The sequence below is a fragment of the Drosophila takahashii genome, chromosome 2L, assembly GCF_030179915.1.
Source record: "Drosophila takahashii strain IR98-3 E-12201 chromosome 2L, DtakHiC1v2, whole genome shotgun sequence".
In the NCBI taxonomy this organism is placed as follows: domain Eukaryota; kingdom Metazoa; phylum Arthropoda; class Insecta; order Diptera; family Drosophilidae; genus Drosophila; species Drosophila takahashii.
In genome coordinates, this window is record NC_091678.1 from 308,009 (window position 1) to 331,956 (window position 23,948).

At 50.4% G+C, this 23,948-nt stretch overlaps 4 protein-coding genes across 9 annotated transcripts in view; all 4 read left to right on the forward strand.

Moving 5' to 3' along the window:
• The window catches only part of spen (split ends), a 59,710-nt gene extending 43,583 nt beyond the window's left edge, over positions 1–16,127 (forward strand). For 4 of the 5 annotated variants that reach the window (XM_070211718.1, XM_070211719.1, XM_070211720.1 and 1 more), the window contains 6 exons: positions 122–12,365; positions 12,424–12,530; positions 12,917–13,112; positions 13,187–13,489; positions 13,562–13,881; positions 13,966–16,127. In XM_070211718.1, the coding sequence (XP_070067819.1) occupies positions 122–12,365; positions 12,424–12,530; positions 12,917–13,112; positions 13,187–13,489; positions 13,562–13,881; positions 13,966–14,253 (13,458 nt within the window). In that variant the 3' untranslated portion in view covers positions 14,254–16,127. Of the gene's footprint in view, positions 1–121; positions 12,366–12,423; positions 12,531–12,700; positions 12,782–12,916; positions 13,113–13,186; positions 13,490–13,561; positions 13,882–13,965 lie in introns of all 5 variants that reach the window. The other variant, XM_044395219.2, reaches the window with a different exon arrangement.
• A 3,299-nt stretch (positions 16,128–19,426) lies between these two features.
• Positions 19,427–20,130, forward strand: LOC123003255 (large ribosomal subunit protein uL10m-like). The gene is made up of 2 exons (XM_044395254.2): positions 19,427–19,525; positions 19,651–20,130. The coding sequence occupies exons 1-2, from the start codon at positions 19,504–19,506 to the stop codon at positions 20,127–20,129; spliced, it is 501 nt and encodes a 166-aa protein (XP_044251189.1). The 5' UTR covers positions 19,427–19,503; the 3' UTR covers position 20,130.
• A 264-nt stretch (positions 20,131–20,394) lies between these two features.
• Positions 20,395–21,959, forward strand: LOC123003256 (protein split ends-like). Of its 2 annotated transcripts, XM_070211725.1 has the most exons (5): positions 20,395–20,633; positions 20,693–20,799; positions 21,185–21,380; positions 21,445–21,738; positions 21,811–21,959. In XM_070211725.1, exons 1-5 carry the CDS (start codon positions 20,402–20,404, stop codon positions 21,957–21,959), a joined length of 978 nt encoding a protein of 325 aa, XP_070067826.1. In that variant the 5' UTR covers positions 20,395–20,401. The 2 variants fall into 2 exon arrangements, with proteins under 2 accessions (XP_070067826.1, XP_070067827.1); XM_070211726.1 differs by lacking the exons at positions 20,395–20,633; positions 20,693–20,799 and adding an exon at positions 20,812–21,049.
• A 16-nt stretch (positions 21,960–21,975) lies between these two features.
• Positions 21,976–22,692, forward strand: LOC138912008 (protein split ends-like). The gene is made up of 2 exons (XM_070211728.1): positions 21,976–22,116; positions 22,201–22,692. The coding sequence occupies exons 1-2, from the start codon at positions 21,976–21,978 to the stop codon at positions 22,486–22,488; spliced, it is 429 nt and encodes a 142-aa protein (XP_070067829.1). The 3' UTR covers positions 22,489–22,692.
• Positions 22,693–23,948: the final 1,256 nt, after the last annotated feature.

Here is a 23,948-nt window from a genome sequence, read left to right on the forward strand (position 1 = left end):
TTTAAATCTAAAAGACAGTGTATAAAGGAAATACAGAACACTCAAAGTTGGAAATCAAAAATCTAAACGGTTCTTGTTGATATATGAAAACTAATTATTTTTGTACATCCTTCCCTTTTAGCTGGAGTCCACTGGAGAACACAGCAGCATCAACAAGCCCAGCCCTCTTTCCCTGTCCAACTGTGATGTGATACACGATCCCCTCAACCGCAAGAGCGAAATCCGGAGGGTCTCCGAGACCCCGAGTGGTTCCCCCAGCATGAAGTTCCCCGGCCACCTGCCGTCGGCTCCCCCATCCATGATGCTCAGTTGCCGCCGCCCGTCCATCGATGTGGGAGCTTTGTCGGCGCTCTCTAGTTCCTCGGCCTTCAGGCACGGAATTGTTGGAGCCAGCAGCATGGATCAGCAGCACATGTTGAACGCCTCGTTGGCTGCGAAGAGGAGACGAGTGACCACTACCATGCAGCAGCCCAGCTCGTCGTCAACCAGCAATAATTCTGGTGGACCTGGCTTGGGCGGGATAAGTAGTCTTGCGCCGGCGGATGATTACCATCATCACGTCTCGCGGGGCAGAGGTCACCAGCTACATTCCCATCACTCACACGAGGCCAGCGGGGGAGAGAGTGCGGATGGGTCTCGCCCTGGAACACCGCTGTGCGATGAGCGACCCGAAGTCCTGCCCACAGAGCCACGCCGCCTGCCTCCGCCCAGAGAAAGAGCGCGGGAGCGGGTCAGGGAGGTTATGTGGCTGCCCCTGCCAAAGTTCGGTGTGCTCTTCTTCCAACAGCAGCAGTCCAGAGGCAGTGGAGGCGGAGCGGGAAGCAGCTACCTGCAGCAGCAACTGGGGGCAGGGTCGTCCGGAGGGTTGGGAGGCCTAGGAGCCTCCTCCTCCTCGACATGCTCCCTCAACAACAACTCTAGTCTAAACACCAGTCAGGGAATGGGCTCCTGTTCTGGATCAGCATTCCTGCCCAGTCCCTCCTCGCGCTATTGGCGATCGTCCTCGCACCACCAACACCACCAGCATAATCACCAGCAGCAGTCGCAGCAACTGCATGGATCCACATCCTCCAACTCTGGCTTGATGGCCAGTCCGGCACGTCCGCGCTCACTAAGCTCGAATTCCAGCGATTCTGACGTACCTGGCCAAAATGCAGGAGGAAGTCCATCACTGGATGAACGACTTCGGAACTTCGAGGAGAACTACGAGAGGTGGTCTGGAGGAAACAGCAGAGAACATGTTTCCAGTCACACGCCCTCGAGTGCCACGCCATCATGGCAGCTCTCCATGCACATGAATCTGGGAAGCGGCCTGAACTCGCATCAACCGAGTTCGGGGTCCGGAAACAGCAACAGTTCAAGTGGGACGGTATCCAGCTCCACCAGCAATTCTCGGCACAAGTTTCTGGACATTGATGAGCTGCAGCCCTCGGACATTGTCAAATCCGTGCTGGCCAAGAAGAGCATCTTTGACGACGACTTCCAGCGGCTGAACAAAAACCAGTGGTATGACCCAGCCAGCTCCGATTTCGCAATGGGTTCCAGTTCCAATATTATGGTGGGATCTTCATTGGTATCTAGTGTATCCCGACATCCTGGAGGCTCATGCAGTGGGAACACCTCACCAGCGCTGCCCAATCTCGCGGCTACCAAGACAACTCCTATTATTGGAAACTGTGGCGGTGGATTGGGCAACTCGACGAGTAGCAAAACGGCGGGATTGCTCCAAAGGCTGAGCAGTTTGTCGCCAATGAACTCTCCCCAGGCTTCGATGTCGCCCTACAACAGCCCATCGCCCTCACCTTCGGTGGGAGGAGCCACCTCCGCAAACCTTGGACAGCTAACCAAACCTGCAGCACCGGGAGTCGCAAGTGGAGCACCCACCGCCGCCTCATCCTCACCAGCTGCCAATTCGGGACCCACTAAGGGACTCCAGTACCCGTTTCCCAGTCACCCGCCATTGCCAAACACTGCTGCGCCTCCGCCAGCGGTGCAGCCAGCGCCTCCACCTCCTCCAGAAATGGGAAAACAACCGAGATCAGCTGGTCAGCCTTCTGGAAGCAATCTGACCAAGAGTTTGAGCGTGCCAGATGCTCCTCAACAGTCTCCGGCGAGAATTCAGCTTCAGAAATCCGCATCAGTGCCAGGAAGTACCAACGTGGGCACCACCAACAGCACATCCTCCGGAGCAGCAGCAGGATCTGCGGGTACATCTGCTGGTACATCTACTTCATCATCATCGTCCAACGGTAACAGTTCCTCAACCACAGCAGTGACACCTGTACAAAAACCACCGCAACCGACCTTTAGCGAGGAAGAGCAGCCGAAGAAGAGTGGTACCACCTCGTCATCCCAATCCTCTGGTTCCAGTTCGAGGAAGATCAGTAGCAGCCACGATAAATCTCACAGCAAGCACAACAATCGATCCGAATCGAGCGACAAGAAGAACAAAAAGTCCGACAAGAACTCGTCGTCCCATTCGTCCTCCGATAAGCGGAAGAACTCGGCCACTTCGCAGTCCTCCAAGTCAGCTACTCCCCGCATTGAAGACGACTCCAGTGAACCCGATGAGCCGGCGGAGAAATCCGAGAAGGACCAGCGCCACGAAAGGGAGAAAAAGGAGCGTCAGGAGAAGGAGAAGCGTGAGAAGGATCTGCGGAAGCAGCACGAGCGAGAGGAAAAGGAGCGCAAGGCTCTGCAGGAGGAGAGAGACAGAGAGGAGCGAAAGGCCAAGGAGGAGAAAGAAAAGGAGAAGGAGCGCGAGAAAAAGGCCCAAGAGGATCGGGAAAAGAAGGAAAGGGAAGAACGAGAGCTTAGGGAGAAGGAGCAGCGTGAAAGGGAACAAAAAGAAAAGGAGCAAAGAGAAAAGGAGCTGCGTGAAAAGGAGCAACGAGAGAAGGAGCTGCGAGAAAAAGAGCAGAGGGAAAAGGAGCTGCGCGAGAAGGAGCAAAGGGAAAAGGAGCTCCACCGCGAGAACGATCAACGTGAGAGAGAGCAGCGAGAAAAGGAGCAATCTCGGCGCGCCATGGATGCCGAGCAGGAAGCTCGCATGGGCAGGATGCGTGAACTCTCCTCGTACCACAAGAGCAAGGCGGATGCCACCGTCGAGGCTAGCAGCTTCTACTCCCACAACAATATTGCTTCCTCAACTGCCCCAAGCGATTGTCAACACAACAAGGAGAACGCCGTGGATGCCACTGCTCCCGGCACTCCGAGTGCTTCTCCATCTACCCCTTCAGACAACGCTTCCAAGGACCGCTCGCGGAAGTTGTCCAGAAATTCGCCAGTGCGCCTGCACAAGCGACGACTCAGTTCGCAAGAAAGCAACCACAGTGCCGGAGCATGTGGAGGATCTAGCCACCAGAATCACCATGAGGACTATGTAAAGCGCATAAGAATGGAGGGCTCCCAGAATACATCGGTTCACAACAGTAATCAGAGGCTGACCGACCGCCGGGACTCCAAGGAGCACAAGAGCAGTAGTTCCAAGGAGGAGAAAACCAGTAGCTCTCACATCTCAAAGTCCCATGGCAGCGGAGGGAGTTCCTCTTCATCCTCGAAGCATCAACGCCGGGATAAGCACCACCAGAAGAGCAGTGTCAGCTCGATTGAAACGAATCCCTCCATTGAAATGGCGGTGGATCCTTCTTCCCAAAGCAAACAGCAGTTAAATACGAGTGAGGAGGAGCAGCATCCTCAGCCCAAAAGGGAGAAGGAGAGGGAGCACTCCAGTAGTCACCATCACGGCAGTAGCTCATCCTCCAGGCATAAGAGCAAAAGAGAGCATCATCACCATCGCGAGAAGAAGAGGCATTCGGTGGCGGAATCCACAAACACAGATGAAGAACATACGCCCCAGCAGCACAATCCTCACAGGAGAATCTCTGCGGCGGGAAGTGGATCCGCTGGAGAACTCAGCTCAGCAGCCACCAATACCTCGAGTGGAAAGCCCCATCATCACCACCACAGACGCAGTGCGGAGCGGAAATCATCGAGGGGATCCGATGAAGGCCATCACTCCTCTTCGAAATCGCTTCGCGCCAAACTGATGATGTTGAGCTCCGCAGACTCTGACGACACAGATGATGCTTCCAAGAAGCACTCCATCTTCGACATTCCGGACGATTGTCCCAATGTCTCAATGTACGACAAAGTAAAGGCCAGGAGCTGCAAGAATATGCAACGCCAGGCGGAGGAGAAAAAGATCAAGGCGAAATTCTCTCAGCTCAAGCAATCTCGTGCCAAAAAGAAGCGTTCCACCAGCTATGACGGGGACTCTGACACAGAGTTTGAGGATCGTCACCATCGTAATAGTGGCAGCAGCAGTTTCCATGGTCGTTATCCTGGTCTGTCCAGCAGCGACGATGATGACGATGAGGAGTGCCACCAGCGGCGAATTTCCTCCGATTCGGATGCAGAGCCTGGCGATCAGGAACGGCAGGATGCAAGCGCCCTGTCGGATAAAAGGCTGCGTCAGATGCAGCAGAACCTACGGAGACTTTGCGATGGCGACGACAGCTCCGAGGATGAGATCAGAAGGAATGTGATGAAGCACAGTCACCTGGGCAAGAGAAACTCACACTCCACACGGATTGCATCCGATTCGGAGTCGCAATCCCTACCGCCTCCTGATTTGGCGATCAAGCAAGAACAGCCCGCTGCTCCCGTCCACGAAATCAAGCGGGAGCAGCTCTCCGACAGCGAACAGAAGTTCAAGTCCCGTCATGACTCCAACTCCTCGATGGAGGAGCGCAAGGTGAAGACGGAAAGGGAGATCAAGAAGGAGATTGGGGATTTCTACAATTCAGCTGCCTACACTTACTCTGATTCTGGGAAGCCCAAGGATTACTCACCAGAAACTCGCAAAAAACACAAGAAGAGCAAGCGGCGCCTGAAGTCCGCATCCACAGCGGAGACATCGGCTCCTCCGACTCCTCTGCTGGTGACTCCATCGACGCCCTCCATCTTTGATGTTCACTCTTCAACCGAGTGCAAAGCCAAGTTCGATAGTTTTGATGACCTTAAAACCGAGAGTGCTTCTCTGCCGCTAGAGATTTCGGCCAGTGAGAGGAGAAAGCACAAGGAGAGAAAGGAAAAGAAACGCGAAAAGATGAGGAATATGACGGAGACCAATAGCAGCACCACTGTGGCCAATTCGCCTACCACCAACGATGCAGTTACAGAAAAACTGTCGAAGGAAGAACGCCATCGTCTGAAGAAGTCCAAGAAATCGAAGAGCCTGGATACCTCCTCCTCCACGAAAATATACAACTCAGGAGGAGTCCATCCTAGTGCTTCGCCCATGCCTGCCACGCCCACTTCGGCTCCTGTGATGTCGCAGCCTTCCAAGAGGGGAGAGGATAAAATGGAGTTCATCTTTGGCATCATTTCGGATGAGGATGAATCGCAGTTCCCCGAACAAGCAGAGAGCAACAAGGACACCATAGCCAGTTGTGTGTCAACCACTGGTCCAATTGTCTCGGCTGCTCTGCAAACGTACAAACAGGAACCTACCACACCCAACAGCAAAAACCAAGAAGTGCTAAATCAACTGCCCGTGCCGGAGGATGAGCAGCAGCAGCCACAGGAAAGAAGTCGCCAGACGGGCGGCAGCAGTTCATCCTCCCATGCGGATAGGGAGCGACATCGGAAGGAGAAGCGCGAGAAGAAGCGGCGCGAGAAATCTCAGCGAGAACAGCAACATCAGGCACAACAGCAAACCTCTAAGGCTGAGACCAAAGTGGATGATGACAACAGCGTGGACATGGATGAAGCAGGAAGAGCTCTCGAGGCTCAGCTAATGATTGACTTTGACAGCAAGCCAATTCCAGAGGAAGCCACTCCCTCCACAGCCGCCACCTACAGATCCGATATGGCAGATGTGTTCCGGTTCTCGGACAACGAAGACAACCACTCGGTGGAGATGATTAAGCAGGGCGCCAAACCGGAGCAGCAAGAGCAGCATAAGAGCAAGGACAAGAAGAAGAAAAAGAAGCGGTCCAAGGAGGAGAAGCAGGAGAAGATGCTGCAGCAGCAGCGCAGGGAATCCTTGCCAAATGCGGCACCCACTTCGTCCGCTCCTCCGACTCCTGGAAAACTGACTGTCAACGTTCAAGCTGCTAGCAAGCATGCAGAGGAGCAGCTGGATGCCAAGCACGTTTCATCGCCACCAATGTGCAAGCCATCTCCTAGTTTACCCTGCCTAATAGGCGACGATGACGACGATGTACTGCTCACCCCGAAGGCGAAACCCACGACCCCCGTGAGCCGCGGAAGCGATAGCCTCACTCCTTCGCGCGAGAAGCCTCGTCTCATCAGTCCCATACCCAAAACTCCAACCATCGCCAACAGTTCCATGCTGTCCACTCAGTCTGCAGAGACCCCGGTGAGCAGTGGAACCGGAGTGAATTCCTCTTCTGCCTTGGCCACCACGCCCACATCCTCCACCGCAGCCGGAGCCAGTGCCGCAGTAACTGCAGCGGCAGGATTGGAAAGCTCGCCGACCAGTGCCTCTGGCCAAAACAAGAAGAAGGATAACTTCATACCCGGCTTCGATGGCCAGCTGGATGATAGGATTAGCGAATCGGCCGTTCAATCTATTTCGGCAGAGTTCAATTCATCATCCTTGCTGGAAAATATGGCAGATGAGCCTAAAATTCCGGTGGCATCGCCTCCAGGTGCGACCAAGCCCTTGGATAAGCTGGAGGACAGCAAGTCGCGTGTGACCATCTCGCAGGAGGAGACGGAGAGTGCCGTGTCCGCTCTTTTGGGTGAAAGTTTTGGCACTTCCTCCACGGCGGATTACTCGCTCGATGGCATGGATGAAATGACCTCGGTAAGTGAGATAGAAACCCCAGCTCTAGTGGTGGCAGAACCCGACGAAGAGGCAGCTCTGGCCGCCAAGGCCATCGAGGCAGCTGGAGAGCCGGCAGCCATCCTGGAGGAACCCGAACTGGAGCCCGAGCCGGAGCCAGAACCGGAACCAGAGCCCGAACCTGAACCAGAACCCGAAGCTGAACTGGAACCTGCTCTCGGTGATCCCGACGAACTCAACAAGGCGGTGCAAAGTTTGAGGCACGAGGATATGATGGACATCAAGGCTGATACTCCGCAATCGGAGAGGGATCTGCAGATTGATACGGACACAGAGGAGAATCCCGACGAGGCGGATAGCAGTGGACCCAGTCTTAAGATCGATGAAACTGTCCAGAGCTCCTCGTCGCCGGATAAGTCCATCAGCAACAGCAGCTCTTCTGTGAGGGAAGCGCCAAAGGTGGAATTGCCTCAGGAAGAATCGAAACCCAAGCCCAGCAAGGAAGCCGCACCGCAACTTTCTGTGATAACAAAGTTGCCATCCTTGGAGCCACAGAAGACGGCACCTGTAAGTGACGCAGTGGTAGCCTCTTCCCCTGCTAAGATTGAACCGCCAACCATCAGTAAACTCCAACAGCCGTTGGTGCAGCCTGTGCAGACAGTCTTACCTGCTCCACATCCCGTGGGAGCAAGCGGAGTTAATCCAACACCCGTCATTAACCTGGATCTGTCCAATGTGATGAGCAATTGCTCCAACTCCAGCACAGCGTCTACAACAGCTTCAGCTTCTGCGTCCATCTCATTTGGAAGTCCAACTCCAAGTCAGAATATTATGCCTCAAGCTTCGACTCCCAAGCAGGCTCCGCCAACGCCACACCAAACATTGCGAACGCAATCCCTGATTATGCAGCCACCAACGATATACATACCAGAGCAGCCTGCCCACTTTGTGGTGCCCCAAATGGTGCTATCTCCACATCAGCAGCAACAGCAGCCGCATCATCCCCAGCAAGCTGGAACGTACATGGTTGGCATTCGGGCTCCCTCTCCACACAGTCCGCTTCTTTCGCCAGGACGCGGTGGAGCCCAAAACCGCCTGGTGGGTCAGCTAAGTCCTGTTGGGCGACCTGTGGTAAACCCACCGGCAACGCAGCAACAGGTTCAGCAGGCACAGCTGATAACCAGCCCTCAGGGTAGCAACATAAGTCCGTTGGCCAGTCCCACAACTCGAGTGTTGGCCGCCAACAATTCGCCTAGCAGCAACAAGGCGAACACTTACCAGCCCAGAAGCCAGCATCAACAACAACAACCACAGCAGGTGCCCCAGCAACCTTCGTCGAAATCTGTGATTGAGGTGCAGAATTCACCGCAGTTGATGGCCATTCCCCTGCAGAAAATGCCAGCTATGCCAGTGCCCCATCATCCGACGATCATTAGCAAAGTGGTGACCGTGCAGCCGCAACAGGCCACTCAATCCCAGGTGGCCAGTTCACCACCCTTGGGCAGCCTGCCGCCGCACAAGAACCTTCATGTGAATGCCCAGCAGCAACACCATCAGGCCCAGCAGCAGCAGCAGCAACAGCAGCATTCGCCGCAGATGATGGCCAAGATGACGGCGCACCAGCAGCATCAGCACCAGCAGCACATGCAACAGTTTATGCACCAGCAGATGATACAGCGACAACAGCAGCAGCAGCAGCACATGCAACAGCAACAACTTCATGGCCAGGCGCAACAATTGACGACAGCTCAGCAACACCAAATGCAGCAGCAGCAACAGCATCAGGCTCAGCAGCACCATCAAGCTCAGCAGCAACACCAAGCTCAGCAGCAACATCAAACACAACAGCAGCATCAAAACCAGCAGCAGTTAAACCAACAACATCACGCTCAACAACAACATCAGGCTCAGAAACAGCATCAAGCTCAGCAGCAGTTCAACCAACAACATCAGGCCCAACAGCAGCAGCAATTGAACCAGCAACATCAGGCCCAACAACAGCAGCTGCAGCAAATACAAAAGCTACAACAACAGATCCATACTCCCCAGCAGCAGCAACAGCAGTCGCCTCAGGGCCCAGGCCACTTGGGAGCTCCTTCGCCGATGTTTCCATCGCAACAACATCATACGCAGCTTCCACCACGAGGTGTGCCGCCTCAGCAGCAACATCCGCAACAACTGCCGCACAGTCCACCCTGCAAGCCGAATACTTTGGTTCCGGTTCCGGTTGCAGTCCCTCAAGGGCCGCAGCCTGCAGCAATATTGACAAGAGTTGGACCCCAGGCACAGACTCACCAACAGCAGTCGCAGCAGCCACACCAACAACTGCCGCCAGTGCCAGTACACCATCATCAGAAGCCGCTGTCTTCGCCAGGAGGAAATCTTCCTCTTCAAACGCCACACAACGTGATCCAGAATACACCAAAGTTGATTGTGCAACAACATATTGTACCGCCACCAAATCAAGTTGCTCCACAATCGACTTCAGCGAATGCCATTCACTATGCTCCAAACCAGAGCAAGGAGAATCCAGCCGCTGCTCATGCAGAACCATCACCGGCTGTGGCAGCCCTGAAGACATCGGAAAGTGTGTCGGTAATTCGTACACCCACTCCAACTACCAGCTCGGCAGTAATCTCACCGAAGACCGGAGCCTCCCTGCTGACGGAGGAGAATCTGATCAAGATCTCGCAGCCGAAGCAGGATGAGCTGATCGAACAGGATTCCAAGGAGGTGGACAGCGATTACTGGTCAGCCAAGGAGGTGAACATTGACAGTGTGATAAAGAAACTAGATACTCCGTTGGCGGCTAAAGAGGACAAGCGACCAGTTGAGATGCAGGCAATGGGACCGGCTCCTGTTCCGAATCCGCAGCCTGTGGATCACGAGGAGCCGCCCCTTCCGACTCCTTCTGTGAGTGCCAACAGCTCCAACGATCACGACACAGAGGATGAGACGGAGACCAGGCAATTGCCGCCAGCAAAGCCTGCCATGCCCACTGTTGGCCGACCCCCGGGAAGGGGAGGCAGCGCCAAGCGAGGTCGCCAACCGAGAGGAGCCAAAAAGGTGGGAGGATTCCCGCTTAACTCGGCAACAGCTACGGCCCCAGGAGCGGATTCGGGATTGGTGTTGCAGCCAGGTGACAACGGAGTGCAAACCAGGCTGAGGAAACCTGCTACAGCTCCTGTGACCAGAGGCAGAAAAGGTCGTCCTCCGAGGAATCTGCTCTTGCAGCAGCAGCAACTTCAGCAGCAGCAGCTCGATTTGCAGCGAAAGGCAATGGAAATGGTCGCAACAACCACGCCTGCGGTTGCACCGCCAGCCGTTCCTATTCCTCCCAGTCCCGTGCTCACAGCTGCAGAGAAGAAGGCCAGAAACCAAGCCTTGACTCAGGCGCAAGCTCAGCAACAGGTCGCCAGTCAAGTGGGAACCAGTCAGGATATCTACGAGTTCCACGAAGACGCCGGCGAAGAGCCCAAGGGCAAAGCCAATTCTACGGTTGCGCCACCAGCAGAAGATCAGCGACCACGACTCATTCTCACCATCAACAAGACGCAACCTTCAATTAAGAACAGTGCCGAAGCGGAGCAACCTATGCCACAACAACAGCAGCCGGAGGTTGTATCACAAAGTGATCCAATCGGCGGAGACAACTCCGAGTCGAGTAATACACGCAAATCACGCCGACTGCAGGAGAAGGAGGATCGTAGCACCGTGGACGACATAATCGAGGATGTCGTGCGAAATACGAACACTCCAACTGGAGCGGGACAACAGTTGCCGAAAGGCGCCCAAACTCCACCACGCCGTTCTGGCAGAAATGCGCAGGCAAAGAAGACGGATGCTGTGCAACCCGCCAACGCAGTTGGACGCCCAAGACGTTCAAAGGACAGGAAGACTATTGGTGAGCCGACAGCAAGCTTGACGGATGAGCCGATCGCGGCAAATCCAACCACTGCCGCTCCTGAGGCCGTTAACGTGCAACCTCATATGCCGCAGTTGGATAGTAAGGAAGTGGAACCTATACCCATTCCAGTCGCACCCATTCCTACTCGTAGTCCAGTGGCTGTATCGGTTCCCGTTACCGCTCCCGTTCCCGTGCCCGTCATGGTTCCGCCCAAGCCGACAATGCCGCAACATCCCAAAAAGAAAGCGATCGCGGCAGCGGAGATTGAGTCCTATCAGGCCATCAACTCATCCATTCCCAGCGGCGGATTGCCGATGCATCAAACAGCAGCTCCTGCTACACAGAAGATCACTGGCGGGGCAGCGGATGCGGTCAGCAAGGCTCTAGTTGATCCCGTCACGGGAGTAATCACCGCAGGAATGCCCCAGGGCAAGGAGGGCAATCTTCCAGCAGCCACCGCCGCTGCTCCTGCCAACAGCAGCAATGAAGCCGGTCCACCGCCTCATCCCTCGCAGCAGCAGCAGCAGCCACTTCCGCAGCAAGCACCACACAAACAAATTAGTACCACTGTGATTGCTTCTGGTGCTCCAACACCGATTACCGCTTTGGGAAAATCCGTGCAGCTTGAGTCCGCCGCAGCAGCGGCCCTGCTCAACAAGCCAGTGAGTGTTCTGGTGAAAGGAAACCCCACTCCACCGGTGATTCAGCAGCAGCAGCAACTACCACAGATGGTGGCTCCGCCAAAACAACCCATTGTACTGCAGCAGAATCCGCTTCCTACGGTGGTGCAGCATGCGCAGCACAGCAATGTGCGGCCACCTCAACCACTCAAGGCTCACGTGCTGAATAGGGAAAAGAATCTGCAGCAGCAATTGACGCCCACCAAGCAGCCAGTAGCTCAACCCCCGCAGCAGCCACATTCTGGCCACATGTTGCTCACAGACAACGCAGGAAATCAGCAACTGTTGCAGCCCCAGATCATTGCACGTCACCTGCAGCAGCAGCAACATCTTCTGGTCAATGTGCCGCCACCAACAGCACACTCGCCGCACTCACCCAGAATTCCTGGCCACCAGCAACAGTTGGGACCAGGAGCTACCGTCAGTCCCCAGCAGCAGCAGCAGCCACAAACGTTGGTGATCAAGCAAACGACTTCAGCTGCGACACCACAGATACTGCATGTGGTGAGCTCCAAGGCTTCAGTGGTGGCGCAGCCGCAACAACAGCAGCAGCAGCCGCCACCCACTTCGTCAGCAGGAGTTCACATGCAGCTGGGCAAGCCCAACTTTGGCTACGCACCCTCTGTCTTGCCACCCACTTCGTCGGCATCCATTCCGCAGCAGCAACAGCAGCATCTGTACAAGCAAACCAACCAGCAGAAGGCAGCTCAGGTGCAACTACCTCCTCACGGCATGATGTTGCCCACCCATCCTGGAATGCTTCTGCAGCAGAAACTACCAGCACATCTGCAGCCACAGCAGCATCAGTTGAATCCCTCGCCTCCGCCTGGAAAGCCCAATCCCATAGTGCACGGCCTGCAGGCTGGCCAAATCATGGCAGGCAGTGTGGGAAGTCCGCCGCCGGTATCAGCTGCAGTGCTGAAATCCGCTCAGCAGCAGGTCAACTCCGCCGTAGGAGCAGCTGGTAAGTTATACAGCCTATATCATTCGGCAAGACCCTATCTAACTTCAATTCTTTACAGGGCTGCGCACAGCGATTCCGAACATCAGTCCGCAAGGCCAGCCGAGGGTATCGCCACTGGTTCTACCGCCTGGAATGGCCGGAGTGCCGCCTTTCGACGCTGGCTTGGTGAGTAATAAATATTTGTATAGATTTATGTTAATTTGAACCAACTGCTTGTATTTTTAAGTATAATTTGATATCTTTTGGTATTTTTAAATTACCTCTAAATTCTCAAGAAAAAAACCATACTAACTTTAAACTAATTTTACTATCAAAATTGCTAACTGTGGATGCAGCATGACCTGGGCGCTTACGTCAGTGGACGGCGAACCCAGAGTCCGCCTCCAGCTCATCAGCAGGCATCGCCCATAACACCGGTAATGCACAAGTTTTACTTGCGGAGCTTCCAAGTAGCGTAACCAAATTTATCCCCTTGTGCAGCCATATAAAAACCATTAAGACAAGTAAAAGAATAGATAATCAATAAATTCTCTTTCATGTGTCATTTCTAGAACGATTCAACCTATCGAGGAGTGGCTGCTTCCAGGGATTTCATGCTCTACCAGCATCACTTGATGCGAGGTGGCGACTACGATGACAAGATGAGCAACAGTCCGCCTCTGGAGCTACGACGCCCTGGCAGTGGACCTCCAAGGACCATTGCAGTGCCTCACAGTTTGCAGAGTCCGCAGGATCGCACCGCAGCTGGTAAGTGTTGAGAGCTTTAAGCCTTGTTATATCCATAGTCCCAATTACCAATAATCCCCTTTTTTTATTTACAGACTCGCCGCAAATGGCGCAGGTTTATGTACACAATGCCCGCATTCCACCGGCTCACTTCAGCGAAATAGCTTCGAGAGGCTTGTACGAGAGTGGTGGCCTACAGCTGGAGCCACCGCCGGCCCATCGACCAACTGCATCCATTAGCGTGGTGGTGCCACCACAAATGCCAGCAGTCTCCGCCGGAAGTCCGTTTATTGGACGCGATGGCAGCGTGCAGCCGGGAAGCCACCTTCATCCAGGCAAGCCAATGGAAATGCAGGAAATGCACGATCTGGACCACATGTCTATGATCGCAGCTGCCGGTGAGTGTCAACTGTCCTTTGGTCAGTATAAGGCAATCCCAGCTAACGAAGATTTTACCCTCGCAACCGCAGTCAAGCAACAGCAGGAGCATCTACCACCTTCTCTGCACGCTGGCATGGAACTGGCCCCCCAGCAAGCTCCACCGGCGATGGCTCCACCACCGGGTGACTCGCTGGTTACTCTCCTGCAACGCTACCCAGTGATGTGGCAGGGTTTGCTGGCCCTGAAAACCGACCAGGCCGCTGTGCAAATGCACTTTGTGCATGGAAACCCGAATGTGGCTAGAGCGTCACTTCCCAGCTTGGTGGAGACCAACACGCCGCTGCTGAGAATTGCACAGCGGATGCGACTGGAGCAAACACAGCTGGAAGGAGTCGCCAAAAAGATGCAGGTATGTAGAGACAACCGATGTAGCTGGTACTACATTGTTTCAACATTCTGGACAACAATAACATAATCCCCTTTAAATTGCCAGGTTGACAAGGAGCATTGCATGCTTTTGGCTTTGCCCTGCGGAAGAGATCACGCCGATGTGCTGCAGCATTCAAGGAACCTCCAGACCGGATTCATCACCTACCTGCAACAGAAAATGGCCGCCGGCATTGTGAACATACCCATTCCGGGCAGCGAGCAGGCGGCCTACGTGGTGCACATCTTCCCGGCATGCGATTTCGCTAACGAGAACCTCGAGCGTGCTGCTCCGGATCTCAAGAATCGCGTGGCCGAGTTGGCACATCTCCTGATTGTCATTGCCACTGTCTAAATCACAGAACAGCAGGCCACTAACCGATGGAAACAAAACAAACGGATGAAGAAAATAAAAATATCACCGGATGTCCACCCCACAGGCAAATACTACAAGAACTACAAGAATTAAACCAGAAAGAAAGAAACCAACAAAAACAAGTTACGCTCTTCTAGTATTTTAAGTAATTTTAAATAGCGATTAAACAAGCAAAAGTTTAAAAAAGCAAAGCAAAACGATACAAAAAGAACTTAAACAAGCAGAAACATGCAAACTTTATTGAATAAACAAATGCAAGAGAAGCAGAAGAACATTGAGGCCAAGATCACATCTGGACGGAAAGAGATCCGCAAGAGACTCAAACAAAGCGAAAAAAATCCCTTCAAATCCCGACACTTTGAAAGCTGAAGCAAATCGATAAATATTTGTCTAAATTAATTATTTAACTCTACCTAATTTAAAATCATTAACAAAAAGCTTGCAAAGTATCGTTAAGTTTGATCTCAAGAAAGAAAGTTTTATTTTTGCTTTATTTAAAATGAAAGAAACACGTAAAACACGAAAACCTACACATGCAAATTGAAAGAAATGTTAAAGAAAGCTTACAACATATTAACTGTTTACTGTACTATGCATACTACTACCCAAACATAATATTAATATCCGATCCTATCCCTAACACGATTAAGTTTTGATTGGTCTATAACTTTCGACTGCTTCGATAGGAAAGTTACTGCTCCGCGTTATACAAAGTTTCCGCCCCGAACACAACCAACCGTTTTATTTTAGACAGATCGGTTCCTTGGCTCTATGGAATGCCTGCCTATTAAACTAGTATACGGGGCCTGACATAGACCCAAAGAACTTCAGATGGGTCAGGTCTGTCGCCCATGCTGTTAAGCACAATTAGGTTTAGAGATGCGCCCAGAGGCTTTTCCTACGATAGCATACACACACACATACATTATGCATTACATTACATTATCTAGACGCGTATTTAATTATAATCAATATGTTAAGCCAAATACTTTAAAGTTTAGACACGTCTCGTTTCGTGTTGTTACTTTCGCTCTGCAGCAGAGTTTCTTATATTCTCTTAGAAATCCGATAGAGTTCCCGAATCGACGCTGTTGGTAATTTTGTTTGTTGTTTCCTACCTTCTGTTTCTATTTTATTTTTTACTTACCACCACCATCACTGCCACAAAACTAAATCTATGAATCACTGGTCTAAATCTAAACATAGGCGTTCCGATCTCCTCCCACTTTTTAGTTTTTGTGCGCGAAACTTTGTACAATGTTGGGTAGTTTCAGGGCCTCTATACCATTATGCTGACACCCCACAAGAACATTAACACATAAACATACCCCTCACATTATGATACAATAACCTATATAGTACCCTCTCTGAACACTCCTTAAATTTAAACGTAAGTTTTCACACGACTTGTAAATTATGTGACCGACAGAAAAATATGAAAAAGAAAAACACGAGTAAAAGAAAAGAAAACAAAACACAACTGTAAAATATTTAAATTATTTAGACTCTAACAAGTATGAAATGTAAATACAGTTTAATTAGTGTTTAGCGCGTATTTAGTTGTATGTTTTAAAACTAAACTAAAGAGAAACAAACTGTACATTATATAACACAATTAACTATACGAAAATAAGAGAGATCAGATCTGCAATTGGTCACCCAGGAACAGAAATCGATAAAAAGAAAAGTAAAAGCGAAGAAAGCAGCAAGTAAAGAGAACACATTTTTCAAGTTGAAACAGATGAAGCGCTGTTAAACATATGTTAATGTATAAGTTGTATGATTTAAGAGACTTTTTAGTTATTTTCTAAGTTACATTGAAGAAACCGATTAAATTACACTTATTTCTTACACTTGGTTTTGTTTTTATTTTCGCCCTTCCACATTCTATAGGTTTCTTGGCCCGGAAAACAAAATCGAACCCCATAGCGAAATGCAACTTATACATACATATATACATTATATATATAGATGTTAATGTTATAACTGTAATTAAATAAATTCTATACCTATGCAGTCATTTTGTAGCATACTTTTGGGCAGCCGAAAAAGAATTTTCCATTGCCTGCATCAGGGCGCAACAGGATTTTCAGATTGGGCAGCCACCTGCTGCAATTTATGTTCGCCTGGTACTTTCAATCTGCAAATCTCTCGATTTGACTGGCCAAATGTGCCGCATCTCGGTCGAAATGTGCCACAAATTGATCACAATTTACCGTAATCTTCACCTTGGCGGTTTCAGAGCTAAATTCTTGATTTCTGACACCAGGCGCTCATAATCGGCAGTAGGTCGCTGCTGATATTTCCGACTTCGCTCACATAACGGTTCTTTTTCAAGATGGCTGCCAAGCCATTGACCAATAGGAGCATACTTGCATAATGACGTCACAGGAGTTCACTATTACCTGCAGCGACCTACTATTAATTCTGTTCGCCTGGTACCTCAAATCTAGAAATTCGAGAGAATTGTCCGATCTGGCGGACCAAATTGGCCACAACTCGGCCCCAGATTTACCGTAATCTTCGACTTGTGCGTTTCAAGACAAATTTTCTGATTTTTTACACCAGGCGAACAGAATCAGCAGAAAAGTAGTAGGTCGCTGCTGATATTTCCGACTTCGCTCACATAACGGTTCTTTTTCAAGATGGCGGCCAAGCCATTGACCAATAGGAGCATACTTGCATAATGACGTCACAGGAGTTCACTATTACCTGCAGCGACCTACTATTAATTCTGTTCGCCTGGTACCTCAAATCTAGAAATTCGAGAGAATTGTCCGATCTGGCGGACCAAATTGGCCACAACTCGGCCCCAGATTTACCGTAATCTTCGACTTGTGCGTTTCAAGACAAATTTTCTGATTTTTTACACCAGGCGAACAGAATCAGCAGAAAAGTAGTAGGTCGCTGCTGATTTTTGTGACTTCTCTCACATAACGGTTCTTTTTTCAAGATGGCTACCCTTCGCATGTTTCCCCTCCCCCATCGACCAATCACAGTCGAGCTCACTGGAAGACAACCGTTAGTTGAAAGCAGAGAGCAATTAGGGATGGGCGACTGATCGATAGGCAATGGAATCCCTTGTATTCCTTATGGCAACACATCTCTAGTGAGAGCGAAAAATTAGTATGTATCCACCTGCTGTTTTTTCTGTGCGCCTGGTATCTGAAATCCAGAAATCCAACCAAGTGGCGGAGAACAACGTTGCTGATCTAACGGAAATTTAAAATTTATTTTTCCAAAAAACGAACAATTGTGAAAATTAAAAAAAATATGTGTTCAAAAAGAGCCATTGCGAATAAAATTAAAATATTTCAATTGCAATTTGGAAACATTACTTTTCAAAGAGACAATGATCTGAATCTTCTTATTATCCACCGCTATCATGCTCCCGACCACTCTTTGCAGGCTGCCGTGGGCCATGATAAACATTAAACTTTGCTTTGCGCTGAATAGTGCACTTCTTCAGCTCCGCCTTCTGGTTGGCGCACTACTCCTCCTGCCGCCGGCGGAAGCTCTCGTTGTCTGGCCGCGCTTTTGCAAAAACTCCAACACTCTATTTACCGGCAGCGCGATCTTTTAACAGGCCGACTCCATCTATGTACATGCTTTCCGGCGTGCGGCAGTTTTGACCAGTGTGGCACATTCTTTTTTGGAGTCGGGTGTGCTGCCCTAGGTGATCAGACGGTACATGCGAGCTCGCTCCTGCTGCTCGCAGATCAGACGATGATGCAGTACCTCTGTTCCGATCTCAAAGATCTGCAAGTGACTCCTTTTCCAAACGCTAGCGCATAGGCGTCTCGTTCTTGCTGCAGTTGACAGTCGTTGTCCGGGTCGGGGATGAGATCTCTGTTTAGCCGCTGTTCTACCAGCAGCACGATCTGCTGCATCACTCCCTTACCTATTGGGGAATATGATCTCATGATTAGATGGCTCTTAAGGAGTTGGGTAGAGGGGAACACTTACAAGGAATCAGGAACATGTTGGGAAAGCGGGCGTGTGACTAAGCTTGCGGCGCACCAGTTCGAGCATTGAGCAGGAGCTCTTGGTGTCCACGTGCTCCTCCTTGAATCGGCGGACGAAACTGGCACCCCTTGCAAAATTGGCCGAATCGATCGAATGGATCTCGGTAAACTCCTATCGCTGGTGATCGGGATTGCTGCTTGTCTCCTTGGGCACTTCTGTGCTGGGATTTTAACAGCTTCCTTGGTGTCCACGTGCTCCTTGAATCGGCAGACGAAACTGGCACCCCTTGCAAAATTGGACGAATCGAAAGCTCTAAACGGTTGGATCTCGGGAAATTCCTATCGCCGGTGATCGGGATCACACGCCGCTTGTCTCGGTGGACACTTCTGTGCTTGGATTTTATCAGATTCCTGCGTATTTTCCGATTAAATTTATTAATTGCCAAATCTGAGCTTACTCACAAAACTGCATTTTTCAAGATGGCTGCCACTGGAAAACAACCGCTACATAGAGATGGGCAACCGCGAAGTTCTTGTGATCGTGTCACAGATATAACGATAATCTGTATTACATAAACGGTAACCCTAAAACATGTGTATCCGCTACGGTGGGTGTCTCCGCTATGAAAGGAGACAAAACAGTCTGGCAATATTTGCCGTTAAATTCAAATCTATTCAACGAAAAAAATCAACTTTTTGACTGAAACAATTTTAATTCAACGACTGAAAAACTGAAGGAAAAGTTGTTTTTGCCTAAAATTTAAATCCCTTTTCTTTACCCTAAAATATCAGTTTTTTTGCCAAAACATAGGAAATATTCGTCCAATTATGGAATGTCATACCTTGTTGAATTCGTTGTTTAATTCTGAATCGATTTGCGTTCAAATCTGGACATTTTAATTTTCGCCAATTTTTGTAAAAAAAATCATGATGGTACCCCTTATCAAAAATGTGAAAATTGGTGAAAAATTTAATTTTTCCAAAAGTGATGGGGATCGTTAGTTTAGGCTGTTAGCTGTTCAGTCATTTAGCTGTCGGCCTTGATTTGTGCAAATTACGATTACGAGGAAAGTTAAATCAAAATCCGCTATAGAAAACCAGAAATACCACTCAGTCTGAACACGCTATTAACTGCCGGGTGGCAACGCTATACATCGATAGTACAGAGTAAACTTCGTTTGCTCCAATTGTTGTTAAATAAATAATTATTTATGAATTAACTAGTTTTAGTAGGAATACGGTTATATTGTAGCAGCATTACAGGATGGCGACCCTCATACAGAAGAGTAAGTTGTGCCGCTTTTCATTTATGCGTTTCATGCGTTTAACCTGACCCCGGTGAATTTGTTGTGTAACTAAGTACATGTGTTTAAATGTTTACCTGATATGCGGATTACTGAATGAATTCCAGGTCTTCCGCTGGCCAAAACCAGCACTCCGGCTCTGCAGTTCCTCCGCTTCAGGGGCAAGATCAACATTCAGCGGCCCAAGGAGCCGCACTACGAGCGAGCCCGCGTCATCGCAGTCACCCATCCAAAGTATCCGGAGCCACCAAAGGCCAAGAGCTGCTTCCGGACTCGAGCGGAGCGCACGCAGCAGCAGCAGCAGCTGGAGAACCCGTACAACGAGATCATCGCACGCGAGGTGCGCAACTGGCTGGACCACTCCCGGCTGGTGGCCATCTTCCACCTGAACTCGATCACAGCCGACGAGATATTTCGCGTGCGCGTTCAGCTGCACAAGCAGAACCTGCACCTCAAGTCCTACGGCAGCAAGATCATCGGCCAGCTCACTCGCCGCACTCGCCAAGGATTCCTGGCCACCAGCAACAGCTGGGACCAGGAGCCACCGTTAGTCCCCAGCAGCAGCAGCAGCCACAAACATTGGTGATCAAGCAAACGACCTCAGCTGTGACACCACAGATACTGCATGTGGTGAGCTCCAAGGCTTCAGTCGTGGCTCAGCCGCAACAACAGCAGCAGCAGCCGCCACCCACTTCGTCAGCAGGAGTTCACATGCAGCTGGGCAAGCCCAACTTTGGCTACGCACCCTCTGTCTTGCCACCCACTTCATTGGCATCCATTCAGCAGCAGCAATAACAGCACCTGTACAAGCAAACCAACCAGCAGAAGGGAGCTCAGGTGCAACTACCTCCTCACGGCATGATGTTGCCCACCCATCCTGGAATGCTTCTGCAGCAGAAACTACCAGCACATCTGCAGCCACAGCAGCATCAGTTGAATCCCTCGCCGCCGCCTGGAAAGCCCAATCCCATAGTACACGGCCTGCAGGCTGGCCAGATCATGGCAGGCAGTGTGGGAAGTCCGCCGCCGGTATCAGCTGCAGTGTTGAAATCCGCTCAGCAGCAGGTCAACTCCGCCGTAGGAGCAGCTGGTAAGTTATGGGTGCTTATATCATTCGGCAAGACCCTAACTAACTTTGATATTTTACAGGGCTGCGCACAGCGATTCCGAACATCAGTCCACAAGGCCAGCCGAAGGTATCGCCATTGGTTCTACCGCCCGGAATGGCCGGAGTGCCACCTTTCGACGCCGGCCTGGTGAGTAATAAATATTTGTATAGATTTCTGTTAATTTGAACCAACTACTTGTATATTTAAGTATAATTTGATATCTTTTGTTTTTTTAAATGACCTTTAAATTCTTAAGAAAAAACCCATACTAACGTTAAACTAATTTTACTATCAAAATTGCTAACTGTGGATGCAGCATGACCTGGGCGCTTATGTCAGCGGACGGCGAACCCAGAGTCCGCCTCCAGCTCATCAGCAGGCATCGCCCATAACACCGGTAATGCACAAGTTTTACTTGCGGAGCTTCCAAGTAGCGTAACCAAGTTTATCCCATTGTGCAGCCATATAAAAACCATTAAGACGTGTAAAAGAACGCCTAATCAATAAATTCTATGTCATGTGTCATTTTTAGAACGATTCAACCTATCGAGGAGTGGCTGCTTCCAGGGATTTCATGCTCTACCAGCATCACTTGATGCGAAGTGGCGACTACGATGACAAGATGAGCAACAGTCCGCCGCTGGAGCTACGACGCCCTGGCAGTGGACCTCCAAGGACCATTGCAGTGCCCCACAGTTTGCAGAGTCCGCAGGATCGCACCGCAGCTGGTAAGTGTTGAGAGCTTTAAGCCTTGTTATATCCGAAATTTATAATCCTCTTTTTTATTTACAGACTCGCCGCAAATGGCGCAGGTTTATGTACACAATGCCCGCATTCCACCGGCTCACTTCAGCGAAATTGCTTCGCGAGGCTTGTACGAGAGTGGTGGCCTACAGCTGGAGCCACCGCCGGCCCATCGACCAACTGCCTCCATTAGCGTGGTGGTGCCGCCACAAATGCCAGCAGTCTCCGCCGGAAGTCCGTTTATTGGACGCGATGGCAGCGTGCAGCCGGGAAGCCACCTTCATCCAGGCAAGCCCATGGAAATGCAGGAAATGCACGATCTGTCTATGATCGCAGCTGCCGGTGAGTGTCAACTGTCCTTTGGTCAGTATAAGGCAATCCCAGCTAACGAAGATTTTACCCCCGCACCCGCAGTCAAACAACAGCAGGAGCACCTACCACCTTCTCTGCACGCTGGCATGGAACTGGCCACCCAGCAAGCTCCACCGGCGATGGCTCCACCACCGGGTGACTCGCTGGTTACTCTCCTGCAACGCTACCCAGTGACTGGCCCTGAAAACTGACCAGGCCGCTGTGCAAATGCACTTTGTGCATGGAAACCCGAATGTGGCTAGAGCGTCACTTCCCAGCTTGGTGGAGACCAACACGCCGCTGCTGAGGATTGCACAGCGGATGAGACTGGAGCAAACACAGCTGGAAGGAGTCGCCAAAAAGATGCAGGTATGTACAGATAACCGATGTAGCTGGTACTACATTGTTGTAGCAATCTGGGCAACAATAACATAATCCCCTTTAAATTGCCAGGTTGACAAGGAGCATTGCATGCTTTTGGCTTTGCCCTGCGGAAGAGATCACGCCGATGTGCTGCAGCATTCCAGGAACCTCCAGACCGGATTCATCACCTACCTGCAACAGAAAATGGCCGCCGGCATTGTGAACATACCCATTCCGGGCAGCGAGCAGGCGGCCTACGTGGTGCACATCTTCCCGGCATGCGATTTCGCTAACGAGAACCTCGAGCGTGCTGCTCCGGATCTCAAGAATCGCGTGGCCGAGTTGGCACATCTCCTGATTGTCATTGCCACTGTCTAAATCACAGAACAGCAGGTCACCAACTGATTGAAACAAAACAAACGGAAGAGGAATATAAAATATCACCGGATGTCTACCCCACAGGCAAATACTACAAGAACTACAAGAATTAAACCAGAAAGAAAGAAACCAACAAAAACAAGTTACGCTCTTCTAGTATTTTAAGTAATTTTAAATAGCGATTAAACAAGCAAAAGTTTAAAAAAGCAACAACAACTTAAACAGGCAGAAACATTTTACATACATATATACATTATATATATAGATGTTAATGTTATAACTGTAATTAAATAAATTCTATACCTATGCAGTCATTTTGTAGCATACTTTTGGGCAGCCGAAAAAGAATTTTCCATTGCCTGCATCAGGGCGCAACAGGATTTTCAGATTGGGCAGCCACCTGCTGCAATTTATGTTCGCCTGGTACTTTCAATCTGCAAATCTCTCGATTTGACTGGCCAAATGTGCCGCATCTCGGTCGAAATGTGCCACAAATTGATCACAATTTACCGTAATCTTCACCTTGGCGGTTTCAGAGCTAAATTCTTGATTTCTGACACCAGGCGCTCATAATCGGCAGTAGGTCGCTGCTGATATTTCCGACTTCGCTCACATAACGGTTCTTTTTCAAGATGGCTGCCAAGCCATTGACCAATAGGAGCATACTTGCATAATGACGTCACAGGAGTTCACTATTACCTGCAGCGACCTACTATTAATTCTGTTCGCCTGGTACCTCAAATCTAGAAATTCGAGAGAATTGTCCGATCTGGCGGACCAAATTGGCCACAACTCGGCCCCAGATTTACCGTAATCTTCGACTTGTGCGTTTCAAGACAAATTTTCTGATTTTTTACACCAGGCGAACAGAATCAGCAGAAAAGTAGTAGGTCGCTGCTGATATTTCCGACTTCGCTCACATAACGGTTCTTTTTCAAGATGGCGGCCAAGCCATTGACCAATAGGAGCATACTTGCATAATGACGTCACAGGAGTTCACTATTACCTGCAGCGACCTACTATTAATTCTGTTCGCCTGGTACCTCAAATCTAGAAATTCGAGAGAATTGTCCGATCTGGCGGACCAAATTGGCCACAACTCGGCCCCAGATTTACCGTAATCTTCGACTTGTGCGTTTCAAGACAAATTTTCTGATTTTTTACACCAGGCGAACAGAATCAGCAGAAAAGTAGTAGGTCGCTGCTGATTTTTGTGACTTCTCTCACATAACGGTTCTTTTTTCAAGATGGCTGCCCTTCGCATGTTTCCCCTCCCCCATCGACCAATCACAGTCGAGCTCACTGGAAGACAACCGTTAGTTGAAAGCAGAGAGCAATTAGGGATGGGCGACTGATCGATAGGCAATGGAATCCCTTGTATTCCTTATGGCAACACATCTCTAGTGAGAGCGAAAAATTAGTATGTATCCACCTGCTGTTTTTTCTGTGCGCCTGGTATC